The 21,043-nt window shown below is 50.6% G+C and overlaps 1 protein-coding gene across 1 annotated transcript in view; it reads right to left on the bottom strand.

Annotated features, from left to right (window-relative positions):
* LOC145346928 (regulator of G-protein signaling 22-like) overlaps nt 1–21,043 on the bottom strand; it is a 208,311-nt gene that overhangs the window by 93,990 nt on the left and 93,278 nt on the right. Inside the window, 1 exon segment of the mRNA XM_080194805.1 lies at nt 14,125–14,247. Within this exon segment, the coding sequence (XP_080050931.1) occupies nt 14,125–14,247 (123 nt within the window).

Here is a 21,043-nt window from a genome sequence, read left to right as displayed (position 1 = left end):
GTGTGGATTTAAACAGCGAGGAGAGGCGGGAGTGTGGATTTAAACAGCGAGGAGAGGCGGGAGTTTGGATTTAAACAGTGAGGAGAGGCGGGAGTGTGGATTTAAAAAGCGAGGAGAGGCGGGAGTGTGGATTTAAACAGCGAGGAGAGGCGGGAGTGTGGATTTAAACAGCGAGGAGAGGCGGGAGTGTGGATTTAAACAGCGAGGAGAGGCGGGAGTGTGGATTTAAACAGCGAGGAGAGGCGGGAGTGCAGATTTAAACAGTGAGGAGAGGCGGGAGTGTGGATTTAAACAGCGAGGAGAGGCGGGAGTGCAGATTTAAACAGCGAGGAGAGGCGGGAGTGTGGATTTAAACAGCGAGGAGAGGCGGGAGTGCCGATTTAAACAGTGAGGAGAGGCGGGAGTGTGGATTTAAACAGCGAGGAGAGGCGGGAGTGCAGATTTAAACAGTGAGGAGAGGCGGGAGTGTGGATTTAAACAGCGAGGAGAGGCGGGAGTGAAGATTTAAACAGTGAGGAGAGGCGGGAGTGCAGATTTAAACAGTGAGGAGAGGCGGGAGTGCGGATTTAAACAGCGAGGAGAGGCGGGAGTGAAGATTTAAACAGCGAGGAGAGGCGGGAGTGAAGATTTAAACAGCGAGGAGAGGCGGGAGTGCTGATTTAAACAGTGAGGAGAGGCGGGAGTGCCGATTTAAACAGCGAGGAGAGGCGGGAGTGCAGATTTAAACAGCGAGGAGAGGCGGGAGTGCCGATTTAAACAGCGAGGAGAGGCGGGAGTGCCGATTTAAACAGCGAGGAGAGGCGGGAGTGAAGATTTAAACAGCGAGGAGAGGCGGGAGTGCGGATTTAAACAGCGAGGAGAGGCGGGAGTGCAGATTTAAACAGCGAGGAGAGGCGGGAGTGTGGATTTAAACAGCGAGGAGAGGCGGGAGTGCAGATTTAAACAGCGAGGAGAGGCGGGAGTGCAGATTTAAACAGCGAGGAGAGGCGGGAGTGCTGATTTGAACAGTGAGGAGAGGCGGGAGTGCAGATTTAAACAGCGAGGAGAGGCGGGAGTGCGGATTTAAACAGCGAGGAGAGGCGGGAGTGTGGATTTAAACAGTGAGGAGAGGCGGGAGTGCTGATTTAAACAGTGAGGAGAGGCGGGAGTGCAGATTTAAACAGTGAGGAGAGGCGGGAGTGCTGATTTAAACAGCGAGGAGAGGCGGGAGTGCCGATTTAAACAGCGAGGAGAGGCCCGAGTGCAGATTTAAACAGCGCGGAGAGGCGGGAGTGCCGATTTAAACAGCGAGGAGAGGCGGGAGTGCCGATTTAAACAACGAGGAGAGGCGGGAGTGAAGATTTAAACAGCGAGGAGAGGCGGGAGTGAAGATTTAAACAGCGAGGAGAGGCGGGAGTGCAGATTTAAACAGCGAGGAGAGGCGGGAGTGAAGATTTAAACAGCGAGGAGAGGCGGGAGTGAAGATTTAAACAGCGAGGAGAGGCGGGAGTGCTGATTTAAACAGTGAGGAGAGGCGGGAGTGCAGATTTAAACAGTGAGGAGAGGCGGGAGTGAAGATTTAAACAGCGAGGAGAGGCGGGAGTGCTGATTTAAACAGTGAGGAGAGGCGGGAGTGCAGATTTAAACAGCGAGGAGAGGCGGGAGTGCAGATTTAAACAGCGAGGAGAGGCGGGAGTGCGGATTTAAATAGCGAGGAGAGGCGGGAGTGCCGATTTAAACAGTGAGGAGAGGCGGGAGTGCAGATTTAAACAGTGAGGAGAGGCGGGAGTGCAGATTTAAACAGCGAGGAGAGGCGGGAGTGCGGATTTAACCAGCGAGGAGAGGCGGGAATGCAGATTTAAACAGTGAGGGGAGGCGGGAGTGCAGATTTAAACAGTGAGGAGAGGCGGGAGTGTGGATTTAAACAGCGAGGAGAGGCGGGAGTGCGGATTTAACCAGCGAGGAGAGGCGGGAATGCAGATTTAAACAGTGAGGGGAGGCGGGAGTGCAGATTTAAACAGTGAGGAGAGGCGGGAGTGCAGATTTAAACAGCGAGGAGAGGCGGGAGTGCGGATTTAAACAGTGAGGAGAGGCGGGAGTGCAGATTTAAACAGCGAGGAGAGGCGGGAGTGCAGATTTAAACAGCGAGGAGAGGCGGGAGTGCGGATTTAAACAGCGAGGAGAGGCGAGAGTGCGGATTTAAACAGCGAGGAGAGGCGGGAGTGCTGATTTAAAAAGCGAGGAGAGGCGGGAGTGAAGATTTAAACAGCGAGGAGAGGCGGGAGTGCAGATTTAAACAGTGAGGAGAGGGGGGAGTGCGGATTTAAACAGCGAGGAGAGGCGGGAGTGCGGATTTAAACAGCGAGGAGAGGCGGGAGTGCTTATTTAAACAGTGAGGAGAGGCGGGAGTGTGGATTTAAACAGCGAGGAGAGGCGGGAGTGCGGATTTAAACAGCGAGGAGAGGCGGGAGTGCTGATTTAAAAAGCGAGGAGAGGCGGGAGTGAAGATTTAAACAGCGAGGAGAGGCGGGAGTGCAGATTTAAACAGTGAGGAGAGGCGGGAGTGCAGATTTAAACAGTGAGGAGAGGCGGGAGTGCGGATTTAAACAGCGAGGAGAGGCGGGAGTGCAGATTTAAACAGCGAGGAGAGGCAGGAGTGCAGATTTAAACAGCGAGGAGAGGCGGGAGTGCGGATTTAAACAGCGAGGAGAGGCGGGAGTGCGGATTAAAACAGCGAGGAGAGGCGGGAGTGCTGATTTAAACAGTGAGGAGAGGCGGGAGTGCGGATTTAAACAGCGAGGAGAGGCGGGAGTGCGGATTTAAACAGCGAGGAGAGGCGGGAGTGCTGATTTGAACAGTGAGGAGAGGCGGGAGTGCGGATTTAAACAGCGAGGAGAGGCGGGAGTGCGGATTTAAACAGCGAGGAGAGGCGGGAGTGCGGATTTAAACAGCGAGGAGAGGCGGGAGTGAAGATTTAAACAGCGAGGAGAGGCGGGAGTGAAGATTTAAACAGCGAGGAGAGGCGGGAGTGCTGATTTAAACAGCGAGGAGAGGCGGGAGTGTGGATTTAAACAGTGAGGAGAGGCGGGAGTGCTGATTTAAACAGTCAGGAGAGGCGGGAGTGCTGATTTAAACAGTGAGGAGAGGCGGGAGTGCTGATTTAAACAGCGAGGAGAGGCGGGAGTGCAGATTTAAACAGCGAGGAGAGGCGGGAGTGAAGATTTAAACAGCGAGGAGAGGCGGGAGTGAAGATTTAAACAGCGAGGAGAGGCGGGAGTGCAGATTTAAACAGCGAGGAGAGGCGGGAGTGAAGATTTAAACAGCGAGGAGAGGCGGGAGTGAAGATTTAAACAGCGAGGAGAGGCGGCAGTGCTGATTTAAACAGTGAGGAGAGGCGGGAGTGCAGATTTAAACAGTGAGGAGAGGCGGGAGTGAAGATTTAAACAGCGAGGAGAGGCGGGAGTGCTGATTTAAACAGTGAGGAGAGGCGGGAGTGCAGATTTAAACAGCGAGGAGAGGCGGGAGTGCAGATTTAAACAGCGAGGAGAGGCGGGAGTGCGGATTTAAATAGCGAGGAGAGGCGGGAGTGCCGATTTAAACAGTGAGGAGAGGCGGGAGTGCAGATTTAAACAGTGAGGAGAGGCGGGAGTGCAGATTTAAACAGCGAGGAGAGGCGGGAGTGCGGATTTAACCAGCAAGGAGAGGCGGGAATGCAGATTTAAACAGTGAGGGGAGGCGGGAGTGCAGATTTAAACAGTGAGGAGAGGCGGGAGTGTGGATTTAAACAGCGAGGAGAGGCGGGAGTGCGGATTTAACCAGCGAGGAGAGGCGGGAATGCAGATTTAAACAGTGAGGGGAGGCGGGAGTGCAGATTTAAACAGTGAGGAGAGGCGGGAGTGCAGATTTAAACAGCGAGGAGAGGCGGGAGTGCGGATTTAAACAGTGAGGAGAGGCGGGAGTGCAGATTTAAACAGCGAGGAGAGGCGGGAGTGCAGATTTAAACAGCGAGGAGAGGCGGGAGTGCGGATTTAAACAGCGAGGAGAGGCGAGAGTGCGGATTTAAACAGCGAGGAGAGGCGGGAGTGCTGATTTAAAAAGCGAGGAGAGGCGGGAGTGAAGATTTAAACAGCGAGGAGAGGCGGGAGTGCAGATTTAAACAGTGAGGAGAGGGGGGAGTGCGGATTTAAACAGCGAGGAGAGGCGGGAGTGCGGATTTAAACAGCGAGGAGAGGCGGGAGTGCTTATTTAAACAGTGAGGAGAGGCGGGAGTGCAGATTTAAACAGTGAGGAGAGGCGGGAGTGCGGATTTAAACAGCGAGGAGAGGCGGGAGTGCAGATTTAAACAGCGAGGAGAGGCAGGAGTGCAGATTTAAACAGCGAGGAGAGGCGGGAGTGCGGATTTAAACAGCGAGGAGAGGCGGGAGTGCGGATTAAAACAGCGAGGAGAGGCGGGAGTGCTGATTTAAACAGTGAGGAGAGGCGGGAGTGCGGATTTAAACAGCGAGGAGAGGCGGGAGTGCGGATTTAAACAGCGAGGAGAGGCGGGAGTGCTGATTTGAACAGTGAGGAGAGGCGGGAGTGCGGATTTAAACAGCGAGGAGAGGCGGGAGTGCGGATTTAAACAGCGAGGAGAGGCGGGAGTGCGGATTTAAACAGCGAGGAGAGGCGGGAGTGAAGATTTAAACAGCGAGGAGAGGCGGGAGTGAAGATTTAAACAGCGAGGAGAGGCGGGAGTGCTGATTTAAACAGCGAGGAGAGGCGGGAGTGTGGATTTAAACAGTGAGGAGAGGCGGGAGTGTGGATTTAAACAGTGAGGAGAGGCGGGAGTGCAGATTTAACCAGCGAGGAGAGGCGGGAGTGCAGATTTAACCAGCGAGGAGAGGCGGGAGTGCAGATTTAACCAGCGAGGAGAGGCGGGAGTGCAGATTTAAACAGCGAGGAGAGGCGGGAGTGCTGATTTAAACAGCGAGGAGAGGCGGGAGTGTGGATTTAAACAGCGAGGAGAGGCGGGAGTGCAGATTTAAACAGCGAGGAGAGGCGGGAGTGCAGATTTAAACAGCGAGGAGAGGCGGGAGTGCTGATTTAAACAGCGAGGAGAGGCGGGAGTGTGGATTTAAACAGTGAGGAGAGGCGGGAGTGTGGATTTAAACAGTGAGGAGAGGCGGGAGTGCAGATTTAACCAGCGAGGAGAGGCGGGAGTGCAGATTTAACCAGCGAGGAGAGGCGGGAGTGCTGATTTAAACAGCGAGGAGAGGCGGTAGTGCAGATTTAACCAGCGAGGAGAGGCGGGAGTGCTGATTTAAACAGCGAGGAGAGGCGGGAGTGCTGATTTAAACAGCGAGGAGAGGCGGGAGTGCAGATTTAAACAGCGAGGAGAGGCGGGAGTGCTGATTTAAACAGCGAGGAGAGGCGGGAATGCAGATTTAACCAGCGAGGAGAGGCGGGAGTGCTGATTTAAAAAGCGAGGAGAGGCGGGAGTGCAGATTTAAACAGCGAGGAGAGGCGGGAGTGCTGATTTAAACAGCGAGGAGAGGCGGGAGTGCTGATTTAAACAGTGAGGAGAGGCGGAAGTGCTGATTTAAACAGTGAGGAGAGGCAGGAGTGCAGATTTAAACAGCGAGGAGAGGCGGGAGTGCTGATTTAAACAGGGAGGAGAGGCGGGAGTGCTGATTTAAACAGCGAGGAGAGGCAGGAGTGCAGATTTAAACAGCGAGGAGAGGCGGGAGTGCAGATTTAAACAGTGAGGAGAGGCGGGAGTGCTGATTTAAAGAGCGAGGAGAGGCGGAAGTGCTGATTAAAACAGCGAGGAGAGGCAGGAGTGCAGATTTAAACAGTGAGGAGAGGCGGGAGTGAAGATTTAAACAGCGAGGAGAGGCGGGAGTGAAGATTTAAACAGTGAGGAGAGGCGGGAGTGAAGATTTAAACAGCGAGGAGAGGCGGGAGTGAAGATTTAAACAGCGAGGAGAGGCGGGAGTGCGGATTTAAACAGTGAGGAGAGGCAGGAGTGTGGATTTAAACAGCGAGGAGAGGCGGGAGTACTGATTTAAACAGCGAGGAGAGGCGGGAGTGCTGATTTAAACAGCGAGGAGAGGCGGGAGTGCAGATTTAAACAGCGAGGAGAGGCGGGAGTGCAGATTTAAACAGCGAGGAGAGGCGGGAGTGCGGATTTAAACAGCGAGGAGAGGCGGGAGTGCAGATTTAAACAGCGAGGAGAGGCGGGAGTGCGGATTTAAACAGCGAGGAGAGGCGGGAGTGCAGATTTAAACAGCGAGGAGAGGCGGGAGTGTGGATTTAAACAGCGAGGAGAGGCGGGAGTGCAGATTTAAACAGCGAGGAGAGGCGGGAGTGCGGATTTAAACAGCGAGGAGAGGCGGGAGTGCAGATTTAAACAGTGAGGAGAGGCGGGAGTGCAGATTTAAACAGTGAGGAGAGGCGGGAGTGCAGATTTAAACAGCGAGGAGAGGCGGGAGTGCGGATTTAACCAGCGAGGAGAGGCGGGAGTGCAGATTTAAACAGCGAGGAGAGGCGGGAGTGCTGATTTAAACAGCGAGGAGAGGCGGGAGTGAAGATTTAAACAGCGAGGAGAGGCGGGAGTGCAGATTTAAACAGCGAGGAGAGGCGGGAGTGCAGATTTAAACAGCGAGGAGAGGCGGGAGTGCAGATTTTAACAGCGAGGAGAGGCGGGAGTGCAGATTTAAACAGCGAGGAGAGGCGGGAGTGAAGATTTAAACAGCGAGGAGAGGCGGGAGTGCAGATTTAAACAGCGAGGAGAGGCGGGAGTGCAGATTTAACCAGCGAGGAGAGGCGGGAGTGCAGATTTAAACAGCGAGGAGAGGCGGGAGTGCAGATTTAAACAGCGAGGAGAGGCGGGAGTGCTGATTTAAACAGCGAGGAGAGGCGGGAGTGCAGATTTAAACAGCGAGGAGAGGCGGGAGTGCAGATTTAAACAGCGAGGAGAGGCGGGAGTGCAGATTTAAACAGCGAGGAGAGGCGGGAGTGAAGATTTAAACAGCGAGGAGAGGCGGGAGTGCAGATTTAAACAGCGAGGAGAGGCGGGAGTGCAGATTTAAACAGCGAGGAGAGGCGGGAGTGCAGATTTAAACAGCGAGGAGAGGCGGGAGTGTGGATTTAAACAGCGAGGAGAGGCGGGAGTGAAGATTTAAACAGCGAGGAGAGGCGGGAGTGCAGATTTAAACAGCGAGGAGAGGCGGGAGTGCTTATTTAAACCGCAAGGAGAGGCGGGAGTGCAGTTTTAAACAGCGAGGAGAGGCGGGAGTGCCGATTTAAACAGCGAGGAGAGGCGGGAGTGCAGATTTAAACAGCGAGGAGAGGCGGGAGTGCAGATTTAAACAGCGAGGAGAGGCGGGAGTGCAGATTTAAACAGCGAGGAGAGGCGGGAGTGCAGATTTAAACAGCGAGGAGAGGCGGGAGTGCAGATTTAAACAGCGAGGAGAGGCGGGAGTGCTGATTTAAACAGCGAGGAGAGGCGGGAGTGCAGATTTAAACAGCGAGGAGAGGCGGGAGTGCAGATTTAAACAGCGAGGAGAGGCGGGAGTGCAGATTTAAACAGCGAGGAGAGGCGGGAGTGCAGATTTAAACAGCGAGGAGAGGCGGGAGTGCTGATTTAAACAGCGAGGAGAGGCGGGAGTGCAGATTTAAACAGCGAGGAGAGGCGGGAGTGCTGATTTAAACAGCGAGGAGAGGCGGGAGTGCTGATTTAAACAGCGAGGAGAGGCGGGAGTGCAGATTTAAACAGCGAGGAGAGGCGGGAGTGAAGATTTAAACAGCGAGGAGAGGCGGGAGTGCAGATTTAAACAGCGAGGAGAGGCGGGAGTGCTGATTTAAACAGCGAGGAGAGGCGGGAGTGTGGATTTAAACAGCGAGGAGAGGCGGGAGTGCTGATTTAAACAGCGAGGAGAGGCGGGAGTGCAGATTTAAACAGCGAGGAGAGGCGGGAGTGCTGATTTAAACAGTGAGGAGAGGCGGGAGTGCTGATTTAAACAGTGAGGAGAGGCGGGAGTGCAGATTTAAACAGTGAGGAGAGGCGGGAGTGCTGATTTAAACAGCGAGGAGAGGCGGGAGTGCAGATTTAAACAGCGAGGAGAGGCGGGAGTGCAGATTTAAACAGTGAGGAGAGGCGGGAATGCTGATTTAAACAGTGAGGAGAGGCGGGAGTGCAGATTTAAACAGTGAGGAGAGGCGGGAGTGCAGATTTAAACAGCGAGGAGAGGCGGGAGTGCAGATTTAAACAGCGAGGAGAGGCGGGAGTGCAGATTTAAATAGTGAGGAGAGGCGAGAGTGCGGATTTAAACAGCGAGGAGAGGCGGGAGTGCTGATTTAAACAGCGAGGAGAGGCGGAAGTGCAGATTTAAAAAGTGAGGAGAGGCGGGAGTGCAGATTTAAACAGCGAGGAGAGGTGGGAGTGCAGATTTAAAGAGCGAGGAGAGGCGGGAATGCAGATTTAAACAGCGAGGAGAGGCGGGAGTGCTGATTTAAACAGGGAGGAGAGGCGGGAGTGCAGATTTAAACAGCGAGGAGAGGCGGGAGTGCAGATTTAAACAGCGAGGAGAGGCGGGAATGCTGATTTAAACAGCGAGGAGAGGCGGGAGTGCAGATTTAAACAGCGAGGAGAGGCGGGAGTGCAGATTTAAACAGTGAGGAGAGGCGGGAGTGCAGATTTAAACAGCGAGGAGAGGCGGGAGTGCAGATTTAAACAGCGAGGAGAGGCGGGAGTGCAGATTTAAACAGCGAGGAGAGGCGGGAGTGCAGATTTAAACAGCGAGGAGAGGCGGGAGTGCAGACTTAAACAGCGAGGAGAGGCGGGAGTGCTGATTTAAACAGCGAGGAGAGGCGGGAGTGCAGATTTAAACAGTGAGGAGAGGCGGGAGTGCTGATTTAAACAGCGAGGAGAGGCGGGAGTGCAGATTTAAACAGCGAGGAGAGGCGGGAGTGCGGATTTAAACAGCGAGGAGAGGCGGGAGTGCAGATTTAAACAGCGAGGAGAGGCGGGAATGCAGATTTAAACAGTGAGGAGAGGCGGGAGTGCAGATTTAAACAGTGAGGAGAGGCGGGAGTGCAGATTTAAACAGCGAGGAGAGGCGGGAGTGCAGATTTAAACAGCGAGGAGAGGCGGGAGTGTGGATTTAAACAGTGAGGAGAGGCGGGAGTGTGGATTTAAACAGTGAGGAGAGGCGGGAGTGCAGATTTAACCAGCGAGGAGAGGCGGGAGTGCAGATTTAACCAGCGAGGAGAGGCGGGAGTGCAGATTTAACCAGCGAGGAGAGGCGGGAGTGCTGATTTAAACAGTGAGGAGAGGCGGGAGTGCAGATTTAAACAGCGAGGAGAGGCGGGAGTGCGGATTTAAACAGCGAGGAGAGGCGGGAGTGCGGATTTAAACAGCGAGGAGAGGCGGGAGTGCTGATTTAAACAGTGAGGAGAGGCGGGAGTGCGGATTTAAACAGCGAGGAGAGGCGGGAGTGCGGATTTAAACAGCGAGGAGAGGCGGGAGTGAAGATTTAAACAGCGAGGAGAGGCGGGAATGCAGATTTAAACAGCGAGGAGAGGCGGGAGTGTGGATTTAAACAGTGAGGAGAGGCGGGAGTGTGGATTTAAACAGTGAGGAGAGGCGGGAGTGTGGATTTAAACAGTGAGGAGAGGCGGGAGTGAAGATTTAAACAGTGAGGAGAGGCGGGAGTGCAGATTTAACCAGCGAGGAGAGGCGGGAGTGCAGATTTAACCAGCGAGGAGAGGCGGGAGTGCTGATTTAAACAGCGAGGAGAGGCGGGAGTGCAGATTTAACCAGCGAGGAGAGGCGGGAGTGCTGATTTAAACAGCGAGGAGAGGAGGGAGTGCTGATTTAAACAGCGAGGAGAGGCGGGAGTGCAGATTTAAACAGCGAGGAGAGGCGGGAGTGCTGATTTAAACAGCGAGGAGAGGCGGGAGTGCAGATTTAACCAGCGAGGAGAGGCGGGAGTGCTGATTTAAACAGCGAGGAGAGGCGGGAGTGGAGATTTAACCAGCGAGGAGAGGCGGGAGTGCTGATTTAAACAGCGAGGAGAGGCGGGAGTGCAGATTTAAACAGCGAGGAGAGGCGGGAGTGCTGATTTAAACAGCGAGGAGAGGCGGGAGTGCAGATTTAAACAGCGAGGAGAGGCGGGAGTGCTGATTTAAACAGCGAGGAGAGGCGGGAGTGCTGATTTAAACAGCCAGGAGAGGCGGGAGTGCAGATTTAAACAGCGAGGAGAGGCGGGAGTGAAGATTTAAACAGCGAGGAGAGGCGGGAGTGCAGATTTAAACAGCGAGGAGAGGCGGGAGTGCTGATTTAAACAGCGAGGAGAGGCGGGAGTGTGGATTTAAACAGCGAGGAGAGGCGGGAGTGAAGATTTAAACAGCGAGGAGAGGCGGGAGTGCAGATTTAAACAGCGAGGAGAGGCGGGAGTGCGGATTTAAACAGCGAGGAGAGGCGGGAGTGCGGATTTAAACAGCGAGGAGAGGCGGGAGTGCAGATTTAAACAGCGAGGAGAGGCGGGAGTGCAGATTTAAACAGCGAGGAGAGGCGGGAGTGCAGATTTAAACAGCGAGGAGAGGCGGGAGTGCAGATTTAAACAGTGAGGAGAGGCGGGAGTGAAGATTTAAACAGCGAGGAGAGGCGGGAGTGCTGATTTAAACAGCGAGGAGAGGCGGGAGTGTGGATTTAAACAGCGAGGAGAGGCGGGAGTGCGGATTTAAACAGCGAGGAGAGGCGGGAATGCAGATTTAAACAGTGAGGAGAGGCGGGAGTGCAGATTTAAACAGTGAGGAGAGGCGGGAGTGCCGATTTAAACAGCGAGGAGAGGCGGGAGTGCCGATTTAAACAGCGAGGAGAGGCGGGAGTGCTGATTTAAACAGCGAGGAGAGGCGGGAGTGCAGATTTAAACAGTGAGGAGAGGCGGGAGTGCCGATTTATACAGCGAGGAGAGGCGGGAGTGCAGATTTAAACAGCGAGGAGAGGCGGGAGTGCCGATTTAAACAGCGAGGAGAGGCGGGAGTGAAGATTTAAACAGCGAGGAGAGGTGGGAGTGCAGATTTAAACAGTGAGGAGAGGCGGGAGTGCAGATTTAAACAGTGAGGAGAGGCGGGAGTGAAGATTTAAACAGCGAGGAGAGGCGGAAGTGCGGATTTAAACAGTGAGGAGAGGTGGGAGTGCAGATTTAAACAGTGAGGAGAGGCGGGAGTGCGGATTTAAACAGCGAGGAGAGGCGGGAGTGCGGATTTAAACAGCGAGGAGAGGCGGGAGTGCAGATTTAAACAGCGAGGAGAGGCGGGAGTGCGGATTTAAACAGTGAGGAGAGGCGGGAGTGCGGATTTAAACAGTGAGGAGAGGCGGGAGTGTGGATTTAAACAGCGAGGAGAGGCGGGAGTGCAGATTTAAACAGTGAGGAGAGGCGGGTGTACGGATTTAAAAAGCGAGGAGAGGCGGGAGTGTGGATTTAAACAGCGAGGAGAGGCGGGAGTGTGGATTTAAACAGTGAGGAGAGGCGGGAGTGTGGATTTAAACAGCGAGGAGAGGCGGGAGTGTGGATTTAAACAGCGAGGAGAGGCGGGAGTGTGGATTTAAACAGCGAGGAGAGGCGGGAGTGTGGATTTAAACAGCGAGGAGAGGCGGGAGTGTGGATTTAAACAGCGAGGAGAGGCGGGAGTGTGGATTTAAACAGTGAGGAGAGGCGGGAGTGTGGATTTAAAAAGCGAGGAGAGGCGGGAGTGTGGATTTAAACAGCGAGGAGAGGCGGGAGTGCAGATTTAAACAGTGAGGAGAGGCGGGAGTGTGGATTTAAACAGCGAGGAGAGGCGGGAGTGTGGATTTAAACAGCGAGGAGAGGCGGGAGTGCAGATTTAAACAGTGAGGAGAGGCGGGAGTGAAGATTTAAACAGCGAGGAGAGGCGGGAGTGCAGATTTAAACAGCGAGGAGAGGCGGGAGTGCTGATTTAAACAGCGAGGAGAGGCGGGAGTGTGGATTTAAACAGCGAGGAGAGGCGGGAGTGCAGATTTAAACAGTGAGGAGAGGCGGGAGTGTGGATTTAAACAGCGAGGAGAGGCGGGAGTGTGGATTTAAACAGCGAGGAGAGGCGGGAGTGAAGATTTAAACAGCGAGGAGAGGCGGGAGTGAAGATTTAAACAGCGAGGAGAGGCGGGAGTGCTGATTTAAACAGTGAGGAGAGGCGGGAGTGCCGATTTAAACAGCGAGGAGAGGCGGGAGTGCAGATTTAAACAGCGAGGAGAGGCGGGAGTGCCGATTTAAACAGCGAGGAGAGGCGGGAGTGCCGATTTAAACAGCGAGGAGAGGCGGGAGTGAAGATTTAAACAGCGAGGAGAGGCGGGAGTGCGGATTTAAACAGCGAGGAGAGGCGGGAGTGCAGATTTAAACAGCGAGGAGAGGCGGGAGTGTGGATTTAAACAGCGAGGAGAGGCGGGAGTGCAGATTTAAACAGCGAGGAGAGGCGGGAGTGCAGATTTAAACAGCGAGGAGAGGCGGGAGTGCTGATTTGAACAGTGAGGAGAGGCGGGAGTGCAGATTTAAACAGCGAGGAGAGGCGGGAGTGCGGATTTAAACAGCGAGGAGAGGCGGGAGTGTGGATTTAAACAGTGAGGAGAGGCGGGAGTGCTGATTTAAACAGTGAGGAGAGGCGGGAGTGCAGATTTAAACAGTGAGGAGAGGCGGGAGTGCTGATTTAAACAGCGAGGAGAGGCGGGAGTGCCGATTTAAACAGCGAGGAGAGGCCCGAGTGCAGATTTAAACAGCGCGGAGAGGCGGGAGTGCCGATTTAAACAGCGAGGAGAGGCGGGAGTGCCGATTTAAACAACGAGGAGAGGCGGGAGTGCCGATTTAAACAGCGAGGAGAGGCGGGAGTGCCGATTTAAACAGCGAGGAGAGGCGGGAGTGCAGATTTAAACAGCGAGGAGAGGCGGGAGTGCAGATTTAAACAGCGAGGAGAGGCGGGAGTGCCGATTTAAACAACGAGGAGAGGCGGGAGTGCAGATTTAAACAGCGAGGAGAGGCGGGAGTGCAGATTTAAACAGCGAGGAGAGGCGGGAGTGCTGATTTAAACAGCGAGGAGAGGCAGGAGTGCTGATTTAAACAGCGAGGAGAGGCGGGAGTGCGGATTTAAACAGCGAGGAGAGGCGGGAGTGCTGATTTAAACAGCGAGGAGAGGCGGGAGTGCGGATTTAAACAGCGAGGAGAGGCGGGAGTGCGGATTTAAACAGCGAGGAGAGGCGGGAGTGCAGATTTAAACAGCGAGGAGAGGCGGGAGTGCTGATTTAAACAGTGAGGAGAGGCGGAAGTGCTGATTTAAACAGTGAGGAGAGGCGGGAGTGCAGATTTAAACAGCGAGGAGAGGCGGGAGTGCTGATTTAAACAGTGAGGAGAGGCGGGAGTGCAGTTTCAAACAACGAGGAGTTAATGTTTAAATTTTTAAATGCTTAAGTTTTTAAAGGCACGCAACCTGAATTTTGAGGGGAACTGGAAGGTTTCGTGCATTGCTGACAGGGATCCCAATGCAAGGAAGCAGCTCCATAGAGTCAGGGTTGGGCTGGAAGCAGCAGTACACATCTCCACAGCCATGGACTCTCGTGCCAGAGAGAAGGGAATAGAAGGGAACATCTCTCAGCAGCAGTGTAGTGGAGGATGCAATTGGGCCATTCTACAATAAAGTATGTCAAAATTGGGCATTCTTTGAAGCTGAGACAGTTCATTATCAACTCCATTGCCATGCTTTGCAGTCTGGTTCTGAAGAGCACAGGGTGAGTGGCTAAAGCTACCGCCGCCCTGTCATGTGATGTGGGGTGAATTTGGGTGGGTTTTTGTTCAGGCAGCAATGAAATTGAATACAGTTGGACATCCACTAAGTGGCCAGGACTCTGCGGGAGCTTCCCATCCGTTGAAGAATGCTCGCTCTGTGCAGGGATGCCCTTTAAATATGGTGCCTGGATTACTGAAGGCCTGACATCACAATGGGAAGGAGAAGCCTGCGGCCACCCTGCCATCAATCCAATGTGAAATATTTGCTTCTTCACTTTTTAAATAGTGTTGCACAATGTAATGGAAAAACTGCCATTGGTGTCAGTGGGTGAAATATCACTTTACCCCGCCCAAAATTGGACTTTGCCAATTTCTTAGACAATTCCATTCAAAAATAAATTACTTCATCAGGATAAATCTTTCTCTGTAGTTCCTGAAGTTTCTTGTTGTACACTGAATCCATATGTCGAGTCTCCTTTATCAACTCCACCTAGAAATAAAGGATATCCACTAAGTGTCAATAAACAACACTAAAACCATAACAGCAGTATACTGTAAGATGAGTATGGAAAACATCTGTAAACTTAACAGTTCCAACAACTTGGAAATATATTAACATTCCTTTACTGGATTAAAATCCTGGAACTCCCTTCCAACAACAGTGTGGGTGTGCCTACACCTTTTGGATTGCAGCGGTTTCAGAAGGCAGTTCACCACCACTTTCTCAGTAGTATTGGGGATGGACCTAGCCAGCAATACTCACATTCCATAAATGGTTAGAAGAGCTGGGAATAATTTGACCCATACAATTTTCTGAGTGGTCCATATCAGTAATTCTGGTGTTAAAGCCAGACATCACAACTCGTCTTTGTGATGATTATAACATGACGATGAATAAAGCATCTTGTTTAGGCAAATCTCTGATGCCACAAATAGATGACCTCTATGTAAAACTATCCAGATGTCAGATATTCATAAAGCTGGATATGAATCATGCGTACCTCCAGTTAGAACTAGAAGAGTTACCAAGAAAGTATACAATGGTAAACATGCATAAGGGTCTCTTTGTATACACTTGCCACATTCAGGGTATCATTGGCTATGCCATATTCCAAAGAGAATTTTCGGTGGTGATGGAAAGTTTGAGACAAGGGCATTTTGCAGGGTGGCAGTTTAGCTAGAGATGTTCTAATCACAGGAACCACTGTCAAGGAGCACCATGAAAATCTAGCAGAAGTCTTACAACAGTTTTTGGTAGCCGGGATCAGACTGAAAAGAGAAAATTGCATTACCCAAGCAGCAGTGGTAACATATCTTGGAGACAGAGTTGACAAAGACAGTCTACGCTCAATCAAGGAAAGGGTAAGAGCCGTAAAAGCAGCTCCAATGCCAAGGAACATGACAGAATTAAAACTGTTCCCTGGCCTTGTAAGTAATAATGGAAAGTTCATTCAAACTTGGTGATCTGACTGGCACACTTACATATGTTGTTCAAAAAGCATCAGAAGTGGGCATGGAAATAACCCCAATTTTGTGGTTTTGTGAGGGTAAAACACCAACAGCAGTTGGACAACATTTCAACCTGGAAAGGCCACTGGTCATAACATATGCCACCTCACATTACAGAATAGGTGCAGTACTATCACACTGATGGAACAACCGGATGGAGCGCCCGATTGCATGTGCCTCAAGGACATTAGCTGATGTGAAAAGAAGGTACGCACAAAAGAAAAAGAGAGTTTGGCAATGGTTTTCACAGTGAAGAAATTCCAGCAATAAGTTTATGGTCAACACCTTATAATCGTAACAGACCACAAACCTCTGTTGGGCCTTTTCTCCCAAGCACAAAATGACACTTCCTATGTCCCTCCAGCCCAGATACAGTGATGAGCACTATTACTAGGCACTTTTGAGTATACCATGAAACACAGACCAGGGACACAACTCGCCAATACAGATGTCCTGAATCACTTACCTTTGCCTTCATGCTTTCCATCACCATCGAAAATGGACAAAGTAGTGATGACATTAAATTTTATGGACACTTTGCCAATTTCAGCAAAACAATTGAAGACTTGGGCCAGAACTCTCCCACCTTGTCCGCCACAGAATCAGCAAGGGTCCGACAACAGAAATCTCTGTTGATCTCAGGTGGGAATTTCCAGTCTTGCCCAAGCTGGCCTGTAAAATCCTGCCCAATGACTCAAAGTGACCCTCTGTTGGCAAAACTAAGCCACTTGATATTGAATGGAGGAATGCAGGAATGTTCCACACAAGACTTGAAGCCATATGTGACAAAATATCTGGAACTAAGCATAGAAGATGGTATTATCCTGTAGGGAACTGGGGTAGTTATCCCATATCCTGCTCAAAGGTTTATCCTTTAATAACTGTATAATAGCCATCCAGGTGTATCAAAAATGAAGTTGCGAGTGAGAAACAATGTCTGGTGACCTGGAATTGACAGGGACATCGAGAAAATGGTAAAAGCAAGTAGAATGTGCCAGGAAAAACAGGATGCACCACCAGTAACTTCCCAATATCCCTGGGCGTGCCCAGGAAAGCCATAGGTCAGTATACATGCAGACTTTGCAGGACTATTTAGGGGCTCCATGCTTTTATTGTTAATCGACATTCTAAGTGGATGGATGTGCACCGGATGCCGTCCACAAATGCAAAACATGACAGAGAAACTATGACAATCTTTTAGTACCCATGGAATCCCATAAGTCTTAGTGGTGAACAATGGAAAATCATTTACCAGTGGGGAACTTAAGATATGTACGGAAACAAATGAAATATGACATGTTACACAGCCCCTTACCATTCATCAAACAGACCAGTGGAATGAGCTGTCCAAATTTTAAAAAGGGGAATGAACAAACAGACCAAGGGATCTGTGGACATCAAACTGACATGTTTTCTGTTCAGTTATAGAACAATGCCATATTTGACGACAGGTATAGCCCCAGCCATGAGGACAGATCTTATAGAAACACATAAGAACATAAGAACATAAGAACATAAGAACATAAGAAATAGGAGCAGGAGTAGGCCATCTGGCCCTTCGAGCCTGCCCCGCCATTCAATAAGATCATGGCTGATCTGTCGTGGCTCAGTTCCACTTTCCCGCCCTCTCCCCATAACCCTTAATCCCCTCTCTTATCAAAAACCCATCAACCCGCTTCTTAAAAATATTTAGCGAGGCAGCCTCCACCACTTCAACGGGCAGAGAATTCCAGAGATTCACCACCCTTTGAGTGAAGAAGTTCCTCCTCAACTCCGTTCTGAACTGCCCCCCCTTTATCTTGAGGCTATGCCCCCTAGTCCTACTGTCTTTTTTGAGCGGGAAGAGTCTTTCCACCTCTATCCTATCCATCCCATTCATCATCTTATACGTCTCAATGAGATCTCCCCTCATTCTTCTAAACTCTAACGAGTACAAGCCTAGTTTATTCAGCCTCTCCTCATAGCTCAACCCCCTCAACTCCGGTATCAGCCTAGTAAACCTCCTCTGCACTCCCTCCAAGGCCAAAATATCCTTGCGCAGGTGCGGCGCCCAAAACTGCACACAGTACTCCAGCTGCGGCCTCACCAATGCCCTATACAGCTGCAGCAAGACCTCCCTACTTTTATATTACATAAGATTACATAGAACATAGAACAGTACAGCACAGTACAGGCCCTTCGGCCCTCGATGTTGTGCCAAGCTTTGGCCGAAACCAAGATCAAGCTATCCCACTAGCTATCATTCTGATGTGCTCCATGTGCCTATCCAATAACCGCTTGAAAGTCCCTAAAGTGTCTGACTCCATTACAACAGCGGGCAATCCATTCCACACCTCAACCACTGAGTAAAGAGCCTACTCTGGACATCCTTCCTATATCTCCTACCATGAACTCATAGTTATGCCCCCTAGCAACAGCTACACCCACCCGAGGAAATAGTCTCTGAACGTCCACTCTATCTATCCCCCTCACCATCTTATAAACCTCTATTCAGTCGCCTCTCATCCTCCTCTGTTCTAGAAAGAAAAGCCCCAGCTCCCTCAACCTTTCCTCATAAGACCTACCCTCCAAACCAGGTAGCATCCTTGTAAATCTCCTCTGCATTCTCTCCAGCGCTTCCACATCCTTCTTATAGTGAGGTGACCAGGACTACGCACAATATTCCAAATGTGGTCTCACCAAGGTCTTGTACAGTTGCAGCATAACCCCACGGCTCTTAAATTCAAACCCGCTGTTAACAAATGCTAACACACTATAAGCCTTCTTCACGGCTCTATCCACTTGCATGGCGACTTTCAGAGATCTGTGGATACGAACCCCAAGATCTCTCTATTCCTCCACATTGCTCAGAACCCTGCCATTGACCCTGTAATCTGCATTCAAATTTGTCCTATCAAAATGAATCACCTCACACTCATCAGGGTTAAACTCTATCTGCTAATTCTCAGCCCAGCTCTGCATCCTATCAATGTCTCTTTGCAGCCTACAACAGCCCTCCACCTCATCCACTACTCCACCAATCTTGGTGTCATCAGCAAATTTACTGAACCACCCTTCAGCCCCCTCCCCCAAGTCATTGATAAAAATCACAAATAGTAGAGGACCCAGCACTGATCCCTGTTATACACCGCTGGTAACTTGTCTCCAGTCTGAAAATTTTCCTTCTACCACCACCTTCTGTCTTCTATGAGATAGCCAGTTACTTATCCAATCGGCCAAATTTCCCTCTATCCCACATCTCTTTACTTTCTTCATGAGTCTACCACGGGGAACCTTATCAAACACCTTACTAAAATCCATGTATACTCTACCTTCATCTACACACTTCACCTCCTCAAAGAATTCTCCTCACTCACCTGACGAAGGAGCAGCGCTCCGAAAACTAGTGGTGTTTACTACCAAATAAACCTGTTAGACTTTACCCAGTGTTGTGAGGCTTTTTACTGTGTTTACCCCAGTCCAACACCGGCATCTCCACATCTTTCCAAATGGTCATACATCCTATCCATCAGCATCTTTTCCATTAACTTACCGACCACTGAAGTAAGACTAACTGGCCTATAATTACCAGAGTAATTTCTATTTCCTTTCTTGAACAGAGGAACAACCTTCGCCACTCTCCAGTCCTCTGGCACTATTCCCATGGACAGTGAGGACCCAAAGATCAAAGCGAAAGGCTCTGCAATCTCATCCTTGCCTCCCAAAGTATCCTAGGATGTATCCCATCTGGCCCAGGGGACTTATCAACCCTCAGGTTTTTCAAAATTGCTAATACATCTTCCCTCAGAAAATCTACCTCCTCCATTCTATCAGCCTGTATCACACACTCATCCTCAAAAACATGGCCCCCCTCCTTGGTGAACACTGAAGAAAAGTATTCGTTTATCGCCTCTCTTATCTCTTCAGACTCCATGCACAAGTTCCCACTAGTATCCTTGACTGGCCCGAACCTCATCCCGGTCATTCTTTTATTTCTCACATAAGAGTAAAAGCCCTGGGGTTTTCCTTGATCCGACCCACCAACGACTTCTCATGCCCCCTCCTAAGCCTTTTTTTTAGCTCATTTCTTGCTACCTTGTAACCCTCAAGTGACCCAACTGAGCCTTGTTTTTTCATCCTTACGTACACTTCCTTTCTCTCCTTGACAAGACATTCAACCTCTTTTGTGAACCATGGTTCCCTTACTCGGCCATTTCCTCCCTGCCTGACAGGGACATACCTATCAAGGACATGTAGTATTTGTTCCTTGAACAAGCTCCACTTTTCATTTATGCCTTTCCCTGAGTTTCTGTTCCCATTTGAAACTCCTAATTCTTGCCTAATTGCATCATAATAACCCTGCCCCAATTATAAACCTTGACCTGCCATGTGACCCTATCCCTCTCCATTGCAATAATGAAAGACACCAAATTGTGGTCACTATCTCCAAGGTGCTCTCCCACAAACCTAACACTTGGTCCCAGTTCATTACCCAGTACCAAGTCCAATGTGGCCCCATCTCTTGTCGGCGCATCCACATATTGTGTCAGGAAACTCCTGCACACACTGTACAAAGAGTGCCCCATTCAAACTATCCAACCTATAAAGGTTCCAATCAATATTTGGAAAGTTAAAGTCACCCATGATAACTACCCTGTGACCTCCACACCTATCCATAATCTGCTTTGCAATTGCTTAGAATGACTTAGAATCCCGACAGTACAGAAAGAGGCCATTTGGCTCATCGAGTCTGCACCGACCACAATCCCACCCAAGCCCTACTCCCATATCCCTACATATTTTACCCACTAATCCCTCTAACCTTTGCATCTCAGGATACTAAGGGGCAATTTTAGATTGGCCAATCAAGCTAACCCGCACATTTTTGGACTGTGGGAGGAAACTGGAACACCCGGAGGAAAACCACGCAGACATGAGGAGAATGTGCAAACTCCACAGAGGCAGTGACCCAAGCTGGAAATTGAACCCAGGTCCCTGGAGCTGGAAAGCAGCAGTGCTAACCACTGTGCTACCGTGCTCCTCCTCCACATCTCTATTACTATTTGGCAGCCTATAGAAAACTTCTAACAATGTGGCCATTCCTTTCCTATTTCTAACTTCAGCCCATATTCCCTCAGTAGGCAGATCCCCCTCAAACTGCCTTTCAGCAGCTATTAAACTATCCTTGATTAACAATGCTACTCCTCCACCTCTTCTACCACCTTCCCTACTCTTACTGAAACATCTATACCCTGGAACTTCCAATAACCATTCCTGCCCCTGTTCTAACCATGTCTCCAATAATGACCATAACACTGTAGTCCCAAGTACCAATCCACGCTCCAAGTTCACCTACCTTATTCTGGATGGTCCTTGCATTGAAGTTGACACACTTCAACCCACGTTCCTGTCTGCCAGTTCAGATTTTGTAGGAATAGATAAGATAGAAGCAGGGAAGTTGTTTCCACTGACAGGTGAAAGTAGAATGAGGGGACATGGCCTCAAAATAAGGGGAAGCAGATTTAGGACTGAGCTGTGGAGGAACTTCTTCACCCAAGGGTTTGTGAATCTGTGGAATTCCTTGCCTAGTGAAACAGTTGAGGCTACCCCATTGAATGTTTTTAAGGCAAGGATAGGTAAATTTTTGAACAGTAAAGGAATTAAGGGTTATGGTGAGCTGGCAAGTGAGTGGAGCTGAGTCCACGAAAAGATCAGCCATGATGGCCTACTCCTGCTCCTAGTTCTTATGTTCTAATGGGCAGGGGCCTACGAACTAGACTAAGCCTTATATTCCGGAA

Source organism: Carcharhinus amblyrhynchos, chromosome 8, assembly GCF_965287045.1.
Source record: "Carcharhinus amblyrhynchos chromosome 8, sCarAmb.v2.hapA, whole genome shotgun sequence".
NCBI classification, from domain to species: domain Eukaryota; kingdom Metazoa; phylum Chordata; class Chondrichthyes; order Carcharhiniformes; family Carcharhinidae; genus Carcharhinus; species Carcharhinus amblyrhynchos.
Note: the sequence above shows the minus strand (reverse complement) of the source record. Positions and strands in the feature narration are given on the sequence as shown.